Here is a 13,469-nt window from a genome sequence, read left to right on the forward strand (position 1 = left end):
GTAGAGCTGCTTCATCCGCACTCTGTGTTTGGACAATGTCCGTGTAATGGTTGTGAGGCTGATGCTATCGATATTGTCAAATATATCATGGTCCTCCACAATTCTAGTTTGAATTTACCCAACATAAATCAGCTGTGTGTCAATTATTCAATTGTTTGTTTATTATCAGCTGAGATATATTGTTTTTGAACTAATATCACTGCAGAAGCAGAGGTTTTTATACTGTATCAAAGGTTTGGAATATTGTTTTTGCTATTGTGGGATGTTGTGTGTTAACATTCGTAAATAATACAAAAACAATCCATAATTTTGTTGGGGGGTATAGCTTGTCTGTTAAGGATATGTGTTTGACTGCATATTGTGTGGAAACGACATGAAATGTGTGAATGGTATGACCACAAAATACCGATGCTGGGCTAATTGTGTTTAGAGTTTTGAAAATGTGACAACTGTTTGGACAGACGTTTGTTAGCGAATGAAAAAAACTGTAATAGAAAAGAGGCTTTCTCCAACCCTTCCAACCAAGTCATACTTGTTAAGTACTGACAAATATCTTAAATGTTTTCCATTTGTGAATAATCATTCTCACTGTAGACTGATGCGTGTCAGATTATTGGGAAATGGCTGAATGTTTTTCCTCCTTGGCATTGTGTTAACACACACCTGGATGCTCCAGACCAGCAGACTGACAAGACAGGCTTTCATAGAGGTGCTCAGACTTGCTGATCATCAGTTAAGCAAGAGCATTTGATTAGCAGCACCTGGCTGCTACTATCCCTCTTAATTTCTATGAAAGCAGTAAGGGTTACTTAGTTCACACACTGTTTCTCAATTTGTAGTAAGATTTTGTCAAATAGTTAATAACACTGTAATGTGTAATTTGTGTCCGTTTGACATTTTGTTTACATATTTTTTAATCTAGTAAAGATTGGATTAATTTCCGATCTTGTGTTAAAATCTTAGAAAGAAAAGTGGGTGTACTTTCTATTTCACATGAGTGTATCTATGGTACATATATCAGTTGTCAGTTAATAAGACAACATTTTATGGGCTTGTGCTTTAGTATAAACATGTTTTTTCTTTATTTTTCTGTGTTACTAAATCCAGAATACTTTACACATTTTTTTTATTAACTTAGAATTAAATATTCAATATATGCGCACTGGCAATACAAAAAATATTAGACTACAAATGCTATATCACACATGTGGTGCTAGATAGTTGTCCCAAAACAAATATAGTAAACATGAAATTAATAAGTGGTGGATTTATTCAAACTTTGTGTCACTAAATGAATTGACTTGACTTGTCAGAGTAACAGAAAGCCAAACAGCGCTAACACAAAGGAGGTTACGAGTCAGTCTGTATCCAGATAAGATGAGCAGTGTCTTTGTTTTCTGCAGTCTTTTACTCACATGGAGGGATGTGCAGCATCTACTGGTGAAGACATCCAGACCAGTCCACCTGAAAGCTGATGACTGGAAGACCAATGCTGCTGGACACAGAGGCACACTCCATTCTACTTCTAATGCTAACATAGTACATTGACTGAATGTTATACTTTTTTGTGTGTGTTTGGTGCTTCACTCTGGCCGGTTCAACAATATTGAAACCTTTGGTGCTTGTAGAAGTATAATAATTTTCTTCTTTTGATGTCTTTTGTCACAGTCAGCCACCTGTATGGTTTTGGTCTGGTGGATGCAGAGGCCATGGTGCTGGAGGCCACAAAATGGAGAACTGTTCCTCCTCAGCACACTTGCAGTGAGATGCCTGAGCGCCGTACCAGGTAAGAAGTACCCCTAGCCGGTGAAGTTTGCATTTAAGTCATTGCATTGGGAAAAAAAAGAATTTGGCCTCAAATGTAAGATTCAGAGTGTGAATTATCAAACTAACACAGTTTCTATTGTGCACACCTTTCAGGAACTTTTTGTTGTATTTTGACAGCAGCATTGTCCTCACATCTTGATATTATGTTGTCATATTACTTTTTATTGTTAAACATAGAATTTGCAGACAACCTGATAATGACATTGCTTCTTCTTCATCCTCTTCTTTTCTTCTTCTTATTGTATTGTCTTCAGACAGCTTTGATGCATATTCTTTATAGCAACCACCTGTTGATACAACCCTCATCTGCAACAGAAAAATAGAAAATAAATCAAAGGAAATTACTACGAAAACATGCATTTTCAAAGAAAAGATCATCAAAGTAACACACATGCTGTATATTGTACAAGAAAAATAGGGGAACATAACAAATCATTAAAATGCTTCAAATAGCCAAACAACACATTAGAGCAATGTAAATATATAATGTAAAAATGTATAGGGTACACAACATTTTTTCAAAATCCTTATAAAAAAAAAACACGTTGAGACAGTGCTGTTACATGTAAGCACTCTGATTTTTTTTTTTTTTGTTATCCCCTTGATCAATATATATATATAAATTGTAGGCACATCTATGCTGGTCAGAGGCTGAACAGCAGCATGACTACCTCTGGATGTTCAGAAGAACCTGGGCAACATGTAGATTACCTTGAGCATGTGGTGGTCAAGGTGTTCATTGTTCACCCACGACGAGGAGACCTGGAGATAAATCTCATCTCTCCATCAGGGACAGGAACACAACTACTGGCCAAGAGGTAAGGGTTCTACTGTACACAGGAATGTAAATTGCAGGTCCAATCCAATCATATATTACAGTTTTTTTCAATCGCCAACAAGCGCTTACCCATACTTCAGATACTTTTTCTAAACTCTTAACACAGACTCACACCTACAAAACACAATTGGCCAAATGGATAATTTTCTTCTCAAAAACACATTTTGTTAAATATATAATAACTCTTCATTTCAAAATAGAACACATCTTTCTCTGCACACATTAACTTTACCAAAACACTGGAAATCTGACTCAAAAGGAAATTATTCTGTCAAAGAATAACACTTGTTTACACTTCACAAGGTACATGCAGTCAATCAAAGTACACCAGGTTTCAAAATACTGGCTATTTGTTGACATTACAAAAACTGCATAGACTTTTATGTTTCAGTTTTACACGGATTTGCATGCAAAACATGAAATCCACCGTTTTTTCACTAAATTTCTTGGTTGAGAACTGTATGTCCACATGTAATGTTCACATTCAAAGGCATTCCAGTAAAAAGCAAATACGTTTTTTTTTCCTTTACTGTTTACTACAGGAGGTACAGTAGAAATACTGTTTACAATATGATAGAACAGAAAACAGTTAATTTACAGTGAACAAAAAATCCATGAAATACACAAGAGCATTCTGAACAAAAAAACAACAGCAAAAAGCCCAGAAAAAAAGGGGGGGAACTAAAAAAAGCACAAAATTACTGTATCTAATCTCTGCGATCTTCAGGGTTAGGCCACATGTTTTCATCAACATCGCATTTGATATTATGTCGGATCCACCCTTGGCAATCATCAACTGTGATGTCCCTGCAGCCAGCATCCATGGCTTCAAGGAGGGACATCTGGTCATGTGGCTGATGGTCATAAACCTTCCACCTCCATGCAGAAAAGAACTCCTCTATGGCGTTGAGGAAAGGTGAATAGGGTGGAAGGAAGAGACGTACCAGTCTTGGGTGGACTTCAAACCATGTTGTTATTGCTTGCGAAAGATGGAAAGCCACATTGTCCCAGGTGATTACAAAGGTCCTCATGTTTTCACCCTGCTGATCCTGCTCTGGAACCAGGCGCTGGTGGAGATCATCGGGAAAGGCAAGGAGGCGCTCGGTATTGTAGGGTCCAACCTGGCATCTGTGAAGGAGTAATCCTGCATTTGCAATTGCTGCACACATGGTAATGTTTGCCCCTCTCTGACCTGGCACATCAACTGTGGCCCTTTTTCCAATTACATTTCGTCCACGTCGACGCCTTTTGGCCAGATTGAATCCTGCCTCATCTATGTATATGAATTCATGAGGGGCCTGGTTGGCCTCCAATTCCATAACTCTCTGAAACAAAGTTTATGTAAATCTCATTACTGTATACCATACTGTACTGTAACCTATTACTGTGTAGGTTACCTACTTGCAAAGTGCAAAGCTTATAGAACTGGACATTGAATTGAATATACAGTACTATACCTGGATATATTGTCGTCGTAGCGCCTTGACTCTCTCATTGTTCCCCTCAAAGGGAACAGTGTAGAGCTGCTTCATCCGCACTCTGTGTTTGGACAATGTCCGTGTAATGGTTGTGAGGCTGATGCTATCGATATTGTCAAATATCTCATGGTCCTCCACAATTCTAGTTTGAACTTCATGTATTGCATTTTATTGCATTATTTGTAACAACCATTTCTACAATGGCAAGCTCTTGATCATTATTGAGGAGCTTTCCTCTTCCCCCAGAGGGAGGAAGACGTTGTATTCTTTAGAGCAGCAGTCCCCAACCACCGGGTCAAAGAAAAAAAATACACCAAAAAAAAAAATAATAATAAAAATAAAAAATCAACATATGCATTACTGTATGCCCTTATTGACATGTCAAGTGGGAATAGAAACAATTATTCAATTGTTTGTTTATTATCAGCTGAGATATATTGTTTTTGAACTGATGTCACTGCAGAAGCAGAGGTTTTTATACTGTATCTAAGGTTTTGAATATTGTTTTTGCTATTGTGGGATGTTGTGTGTTAACATTCGTAAATAATACAAAAACAATCCATAATTTTGTTGGGGGATATAGCTTGTCTGTTAAGAAAATGTGTTTGACTGCATATTGTGTGGAAACGACATGAAATGTGTGAATGGTATGGCCACAAAATACCGATGCTGGGCTAATTGTGTTAAGAGTTTAGAAAAAGTATCTGAAGTATGGGTAAGCGCTTGTTAGCGATTGAAAAAAACTGTAAGCCCAAGATGGGCATTCATTAAAGGGACAGTTCCGTCAACCAAGTGATGTCTATCCATAAAAATGATAAGGTAATATGAGAGTGGCGACCATAATAAGGTGTGTCCCAAATATTAAATATCAGTTGTGGAAGTTGTTAGATAAAGTCTTGGTGTGATTTTGATATGGGTATCACCATAAATACCCTCTAATGGATTTAATACATGTATCAACCCCTTAAATTTACTGTCTACACAATTAGCTATACAATCCAAAAGCAGGTGAGAAATCACACATAATTAGGTGTTTTCCATCAGTGTATTTATTGACAGTAACAGAACACAGTTTTTAGACAGAGCTCTTTTCCATCCACCTCAGGTTTACATCTTTTAGCTCAAGCAATTCTCCTGAGAATTGCTTGGTTTTCTGTAATGCTCTGCAGAATGCTGTTGTCTCATTTAACTAGCAGATTGCACGGAAACTTCTCTTCGGTCCAATCTCCCGCCCTGAGTGTGCCTGAGGTGACTGTGGAGAGAAACGACTCCCTTTTAACAGGAAGAAACCTCTGGCAGAACCAGACTCAGGAAGGGTGGCCATCCGCCTCCACCAGCTGGTGGTCGAGGACGCCATCTGGCGAATACATGTTATGTCAGATACATAACGTGTATGTTATGAATCTGACTGTTGTGTTTACAGGTTGTTTGACAGTTCCAACAAGGGCTTCAGGAATTGGGAGTTCATGACAGTTCACTTTTGGGGTGAGAGGGCAGAGGGTACGTGGACACTGGAGATTAGTGATTCACCGACAATGCAACGTAAGCCTGATCTGCTGGGTAAGATCCATGAATGCAGAAACACTCAGGTTACATTTAAATAAACCATTAAATGGATGCCATCATCCAGAAGGACTTACATCTCTAATACTAAAGGATAACTGCTATCTTCAGTAATTTTATATGATTGTTACAGGGAACCTAAAAGAATGGACTCTGATCCTTTACGGCACGTCTGAGAACCCTTACCAACATTCCAGTGTGCAGCATCCCCGCTCAAGGATGTTGGAGATTCCTGCTTCAGAGGAGATACTAGAGAGGCCAGAGCTGCAAGAGGACGCAGAGGAAGAGGAGTACAATGGTGAAAGAATAAAAAGAAAGTTCAATATATTTTTCAGTGAAAGTTTGAAAACATAGAGGACAGAAACCTCTGATTGCCCAAATGTCTCTGGATATGTCCAAGTACACTTTTGAGACAAATTTCTTTCCATTTCTAAATTGAAGTGTATTATATTCTATCAATAAAGTTGTTGTTTTTTGTAAGAGTACTGATTGATTTGTAGTTGATCGGTATTATAAGTCACAATTATATGACACTATTTTGTGTCTCATTAATTAACAGTAAACATAGAATTAGAAATGGTGATATTTGTGATATTTATGCAGACATTTTAAAGATAATTTTATTTAAAAGTGATTAGTTTAATAATGAATCAGTATGCTGCTCATAAAGGACCATGCCACAGTGAGTGTGGAGACCAGGGCTGTGACGGAGCAGATGCTGAACACTGTCTCAACTGTATCCACTTCAGCTTGGGCAACTTAAAAAATGGCAGGTAAGGGTAGCTAACAGTACTAAAACAAATCATACCTGCTTCCATTTTGCTCCAAGAAAACTCTAAAACTGCTCTAATCAATATTTCTTCATCTAATTATTTAAGACTAGGTGAAACAACAACCACCCTTCTTCAGTTTGTTGCTTTTTTTTGTTGCTATTTTTCTGTTGCAGATTTTTTTTCAGTTTCTTAAAGTGTAATAATAATGTCTTCCCCACGTGCAATCCTGAAACAAGATAATGCAAATGATATTTATTCTGGTGTAAGCTAAATCTCCTTAAACATTCTTGCATGGATGTAGAACCTGTGTGAGCCACTGCCCACTGGGACACTACGGGAACGTAGCATCTCGGCGCTGTAGACGTTGTTATAAAGGTTGTGAGAGATGTGTTGGCCAATCAGCTGGTGACTGCCTCTCCTGCAGAAGAGACCTTTACCTCAACACGCTCAACTCCAGCTGCACCGACACCTGCCCCCCTGGTTTCTTTGCAGATGAGAGTGAGTGGGATACATTCACAGCATCAATCAAATTTGCTTTCCCTTGATATGTGCCAAACAAGCTTATCAGGGGTCTGCTCTCTTTTTTCAATAATGTGAGGATCAGCAATTGGGTTTATGTGTTTGGCTGTGGGTCATATCATGAGTTAGATAAATATTAGGTGCTGCTGGATTCTAAAGTGAAGATGGTGAGTAAAAAAAACTTCAGATTTCTGGGCTTATATGGAGCATGAGATTGAGCATTTTATTGTGGCTCAGTCTGATGTTTGGCTAATTCAAAGGAAATCATATGAAAATAATACCATCCTCAGTGGTACCCAGAGTAAAAGAAAAGTAGCTAATGTCTTCATTGTTTTATGACATCTTTTTGTATTTCACTGTATATATACCCTGGTTTGATTATGCTCCACACTGTGCTAATGTTGGAGAAACAGAAGAGTGAAGAGTGTAAGCTTATAAACATGGATATTATAATATAGCTTTCAAACTATTCAAACCAATGTCTTTGCAAATGTTTTATAAGGTACAAAAATGAAAGTAATTGAAATTGAAATGAAAATAAAATGAAAAATACGCTATTTATCCCACAGGGAAATTATAGAAACATATTCAAGTTAGATTTTTGACATTTAACATAAACATGACTTTTCTGAAAATGCTAAATATATGTGTAACTTTTCCTTTCAATCTATCGACATGTCTCCGTTACTTGAAAAGAAAGCACCCTCAATTACACGATCACCTATGAAATAACTTGATGTTGTTAATATTGTTACCAACCAGCTCTAATAATGCTTGTGCATGCTGTCTATGCCAGATGAGAGACAGTGTATGAAATGCCATGACAGCTGTGTGACATGTCTGAGATTTGCAGACAGATGCACAGCTTGCAGTGAAGGCTTTAGGTAAGTAAAGACAAATAAGATAGACATGAGATGTATAAAACATATTGTAATGTAAGTGCTTTTCTTTCAGTCTGGCAGGTATGACTTGCGTTCCTGATTGCACCAACAGAACCTTTTTTCACCTGGAAGAGATGATGTGCAGTCCATGCCATTCCTCATGTAAGACTTGTACAGGTCAGTTGGTTTGAAGGAAAAATGCAGTCTCAACAAATCCCTAACAGAAGCAGCAGAGAGAAATCCTTCCATTTCATGAGACCCACCCCTATCTTATCACATCCTCCTAAAAGCACATTTTGTAAAATGACTTGGTTTTGATTTTGCATTATATTAAATGGCATATTTGTGTTTCCCAGGGCCAGGTAAAGAGGAGTGTATTCAGTGTGTTGATGGTTACCTACAGCAGGAATGGAGATGTGTGCAGGCCTGTGCTCCTGGATACTACTCTGGAAAGGCAGCAGGACTTTCTCATAAGATCTGTCACAGGTTACTGAAATGTCCTCAAATCTTTTCCCCCAAATAGATAACTTCTGCAGCAAAATCTAAATTTTTGGAGTTTTTATTATGCAAATAATAAGAAGTTCTAGGAACCTTACCATCACCTGGATGACTGAGAATCTACACAGACATATGCAACTGACATTTTCTTTTGCAAAATCCTGTAATACACCATTTTCACTTTATAGTATGGAAGAATTGAAAAATAAGCCTTTAGCAGTACAGTTATTGATAAATGGCTGGTTGCAACACCTCCCGGCTTCTCTCTGTTACTAGATTAGAAAATGAATACGGCTCTTTTGGATATATGGTTGTGAAGGTTTAGATACTTTTAGCTCAAGTCACCGGGTTTTATAATGCTCTGTTTCTCCAGGTGTGAGGAAAACTGTCTGAGCTGCAGTGGTCCAGGAACAACATGCACCAAATGCAAAGCAGGTTACGGTCTGATCAGCAGGACCTGTATAGTTAATGCATCTTGTAATAATGGTAAGTTCGAAGCTATAACCCACACTAGCTTCATTTACTGAGTTTTCTCATGTGATGTACCGCATGTCTTCTGAAATCACTGGAGCAGCTCATAAGATCTGCTGTTTATTTTTCGGTGCTTTTTGGCTGAACCACAACAGTAGAGACAGCAATATAATCACAAATGCTGCTGACAGAGTGATGGATATTTCACCATCTGCTGTTCCTCTTTCATATTTTTTTGGCAAAACCTTTCCTTGTGCCTGTAGTCATGGTGAGGGCAGTGCTCAGAAGTCTCACACGTGCAGAGACTACAATAGCAAAACCCAGCTTAATTTAAATTACTTAAAGGGGAAGTTTTTTGTTTTTTTTTCTAAACCTGGACCTTATTTCTGGCATAAAATCTACTGGCGTAATCTACTCTAAATATTGCCCGAAGGACGCCGACTTTCACCAAACTGTTATCAGTGAGTAGATGAACGTATTTCATGCCAGAAATAAGGTCCAGGTTTAAAACAACCGGACTTCCCCTTTAAAGCTAGTGTTTCTTGGTATTTGCGTTTCCATGTCCAAGTTTTTTGGTTCGTGTTGTTTGGGCATGCTCAGATATATCTTCTCTGACTTTCTACAGTTGTAGAATTGTTTACAGTGAAAATATCATACTTTTTAAAATGTTTTGGCTATTTTCTGTGTGACCCATGCTTACCCCTCTGGGGTCTAAGGCCTTTTCAGAGACTTTGAGGCAGTTGTCACCACCTTGACATTTTCAAGTATTTCAACTAACTGTAAACATCTATGCTAAAGTGACACATATGGTTGTATTCTGAAAAGCCTAACAAAAAACAATATGAGAGTGAAGTGAATCTAATACAAACAAGTTTTATTTAAATTGAGGGGAAACACAACTGTACAAAAAACAAGTTTTAGAGGTCTTCAAACAGTGCAAGAAAACACACTATAAATATATCTAGCCAAGACTTTTGAAGGTTGAACCTTGTAAACAAAAGTGTTGGCTGCATAAAAGTAAAAAGTGCAGTCAGAAATGTTTTTTTGTTTTCACACAAACTGTAAAAAAGTAATTGTAACTCCAGGCATTGTCTCTGAGCGTTGAATACAAATTAGATGGGTGTGTAACACCCCTGATTCCCCCCACCCCCCTGTCACTCTCCATGTGATAATTGTCTGTCACTGGCAGGACATTGCTGCCTCTCCCCACATGCTGGCTGAATGGGGCGTGTTCTCACCTGTGAATAGCCACTCAATCACCTGGTACTTTACATGTGAATAGCGATAGGTGTGGCCTAGGAAGCTGCTGCAGTCAGAGAGTACAGAAAATCCAAAGATTTCTGTTCACTCTCTTTAAAAAGGGCCAGCTATATAATTTATTTTAAAATATATATATTTGAAAACTAGAAGTTTCAAGGTTTTTAATGGTGTCACTTATATGTTTGAATGACAAAAACTCACAGTTACAGATGTGTTTTTGGAGATGTGTCAAAAATGCCCACCGGTGGGCATTAGACCCCAGAGTGTTAAGCTACATTCTTTAATGTTAATGTCAATAGATGACCATACTAATTTGTGTACAAACTTTTGACTGGTACTGTAAGTTAAGCATCATCTTTATATTTCTTCTTTTGCAGATAGTTGTCATGTTTTGTTAAGATAGATTTGTGCAAATAAACCTAAGAAATATACCTTAACTTGACAGTAAAGTCTAAATCTGATTATGCTGGTTCTTTGCTGATTCTCTCATCTGTCTGTCAGCTGATGAGGTGTTCTGTGAGATGGTGAAATCCAACCGTCTCTGTGAGAGGAAGTTTTACCGTCAGTTCTGCTGCCGTACCTGTCTGATGAATGGATGAGGAGCCAAGCACTTCCACCTCTTCCTGTCTTACTCTAAATCAGTGAGAAAAACAAAGAATTCACGTCTCACAGTTTGGACAAGGCGAATAGTCATTTCTTTCTTTCTTATATTTTTCTTTCTCCAAGTTGTTTTTGTTCATCATAGCAATTAAAGGAGACATTAAAATGCAGATAGTGGCTCCATTTCTTAGAAAACTCTCACGTGTAAGTTGTTTTAGGGAAGTTGCAGCATGTGGCAATGTATAGAAATTCTGCACTGAACATGTGCTGCACTGAATGAGGAATTGACAAAAAAAACTGTTGCTTTCACTGAAATGTAGTAAACATTGAAGCTCAGAATTAAGTGGTATTTTATGTCTGGTTTATTCATTTGTTTTCATTCTATGAATATTTCAGCTTAGTTTGAATAAAACCTATATCAGGCATGCAAACTGGTAAGGGGTGAAAAAGGTGACAAGGGTACACGGACACACGGCACGCGCGGAAAAGCGGAAACATGAGACGCATTAAGTTGTAAATTATACAAAATATATATTATGTCCCATTTGCATTAAGTAGAGAACAGCTGTGCAGCATAAAAGATGAATTTATAGGTACAGTAGGCCTATCAATTGCATTTACTGTACTATTATGTGTTTGATATATAACATCACAGGTCTTCAAAAACATTTAACTGTAGTATCATACATTTAATTACATTAAATTTAACGAAAAAGTTAGTCCCATGGTCCTTAAATGGATACTACAAGTATGTAGGATTAAAAGTTTAATTAATTACTGCCCCAAGACAGCCTATGCTTAGTAATAGCCTGAACGATAACTCTCCCGACCACTTTCGCGGTCCGCTGTCATTAAACCATTAAAGTGAACGTTTGGCATGCCGAGCCAAACGAGCTCCACGGGAAAAACTTATATCAGCAATTCACTTGACGTACCGCCAGAGACAAATTTGTATCGACAGCTGGCACTCTAACATGAAAAACATTCTCGCGGCAAGCTTAGTTAAACGGCATTTTTTCATGACAGTGTAAGTTTTGAGACATGCATGCCACGAGCACTACGTAATCCTACATTGTGCCCCTTTTAACTTCGATTGATGGTGCATCATACTGGATGAACACGAGTGCACCTGTAGGCTGTCATCATCAACGGGGGTGTGGGCGAACAGCGAGGGGATGGGGGTCGCACTCTCAAATACGACCTGTGGCAGAGCTCTCCGGACTCTGCATTGATAAACTCACGACGAATGAAACGACCTCCTCAAATGGGCAAAATGTTCCCTTTCCGTGATTATCGGAGGGTATTATAAAGGGGCATACCTCGTTAAAAAGCCAAGTCCGGCGACAATTAAGGTCTCCATTGACGTAGGCTAAAAGTATTAGCAAAGCCCTGAACTTGTGTGGAAGGCGCTAGTTAGCCACTCTACAGTTACCTCGAGTAGCACTAACACAAACAGCGTTCTGTGAGGCGGTGAAATATCGAGGAATTGTAGACTATTTCAAGTCTGTTATCAAGACATTTAGCTGACACTTGTATTAAAGACACTATTAAAAGCACATTAATTGATCTAACGACACAATTCGTTATGAAGACTATTTCAGGACATCAGTCAAATTGTAGCATTTTAGCGTCAAAGTTAACAACTGTAAACATTAATCCCTACCTGTCCTTGTCGCAATTTCCACCGTGTGGGGTCGGGGTGGGGGTGGGGGGGTGGGGGTGAATAGGGGTTCGCCCTCCTCACTTCTGATTGGTGATAGTGCTTCTCTCACACGCCACTCTTGTCAGTCATTTGTTGTCACGAGAAGAGAGCGGCGGTGATAGGTCTAGTGTTGTTTTGAGGTTCACAGTTCCACTCGCTAGTTGACATGCTCACCCCCCCCTCCCCCCCATTTTTTTTTCTCCTCGGATCTACGCGATTCAGAAGAATGACCCATTTTGATTTCAAAACGGCGAATTTCGCCGAAAGGTGGCAAGTTTGCATGCCTGCTATATAGACCACAACTGCTGATCTTCTTTCAAGTGATTATGAGACAGTTTATTAGCCGATTACTTTTCTCAATATGCCTCTATTGTTACCTTTACTGCTCTTTGGTTTACTTTCAGTTCTCTAATCAATTTAGTACCATCTAGTTATTTTCCATGATTCCCATAAACAAAACAAGCATACACATAAAGATGAATAAGAGAAAAACAAATAGGAAGTGCCTCAGTAAGATGTTTAGCAGCATTTGTTGCCACAACAGTTATGCCTTGAGGTCGGTTGAACAACTCTGTTGGAGGGTTTGAGCACCATTCTTCTAAAAATGTATTATTTTATTTCTTAATTTTTGAGAAATTTAATTGATTATATTAGTGTGTATATTAGTGATATTGTTGCACTGATTGCCGATCACGCTTCAACTGAGTCGTCCTCGGTCAGAAGGAAAGGCCCACTCCAGGTATATAGTCCGAACAAGTTTAATAAATAGGTGGCAGATAGAGGAAGAAAAGCATTTATGGCTTTACAAGGTACAGGTGTGCATTATTTGCTCAAGTGCGTGTGCAGGTGTGTCTGTATGTGTGTGGTCATCTGAAAGAAAGGTATAAAAATGTGTATTAATTACTGTGGACAACCCTATACAGCCTACACAATATAATGGATAGATAGCCTAGTAACATGAAATGATCACTAGATGGCACCATAAGACCATAAATAGAACTAGATAAAAAGCTGTTCCTGCTACAGCAGTGAGAATGCTTATCAGCTGAAATGGGGTTA

The 13,469-nt window shown here is 38.4% G+C and overlaps 1 protein-coding gene across 1 annotated transcript in view; it reads left to right on the forward strand.

The window, feature by feature from the left end:
• The window catches only part of pcsk6 (proprotein convertase subtilisin/kexin type 6), a 54,666-nt gene extending 43,603 nt beyond the window's left edge, over window positions 1-11,063 (forward strand). The window contains exons 10-21 of the mRNA XM_075466886.1: window positions 1,404-1,507; window positions 1,669-1,786; window positions 2,457-2,645; window positions 5,567-5,703; window positions 5,840-6,004; window positions 6,377-6,479; window positions 6,781-6,977; window positions 7,795-7,882; window positions 7,953-8,056; window positions 8,236-8,365; window positions 8,751-8,863; window positions 10,610-11,063. Of these exons, the coding sequence (XP_075323001.1) occupies window positions 1,404-1,507; window positions 1,669-1,786; window positions 2,457-2,645; window positions 5,567-5,703; window positions 5,840-6,004; window positions 6,377-6,479; window positions 6,781-6,977; window positions 7,795-7,882; window positions 7,953-8,056; window positions 8,236-8,365; window positions 8,751-8,863; window positions 10,610-10,707 (1,546 nt within the window). The 3' untranslated portion in view covers window positions 10,708-11,063. The remainder of the gene's footprint in view (window positions 1-1,403; window positions 1,508-1,668; window positions 1,787-2,456; window positions 2,646-5,566; window positions 5,704-5,839; window positions 6,005-6,376; window positions 6,480-6,780; window positions 6,978-7,794; window positions 7,883-7,952; window positions 8,057-8,235; window positions 8,366-8,750; window positions 8,864-10,609) is intronic.
• Window positions 11,064-13,469: the final 2,406 nt, after the last annotated feature.

Source organism: Odontesthes bonariensis, chromosome 1, assembly GCF_027942865.1.
Source record: "Odontesthes bonariensis isolate fOdoBon6 chromosome 1, fOdoBon6.hap1, whole genome shotgun sequence".
NCBI lineage: Eukaryota > Metazoa > Chordata > Actinopteri > Atheriniformes > Atherinopsidae > Odontesthes > Odontesthes bonariensis.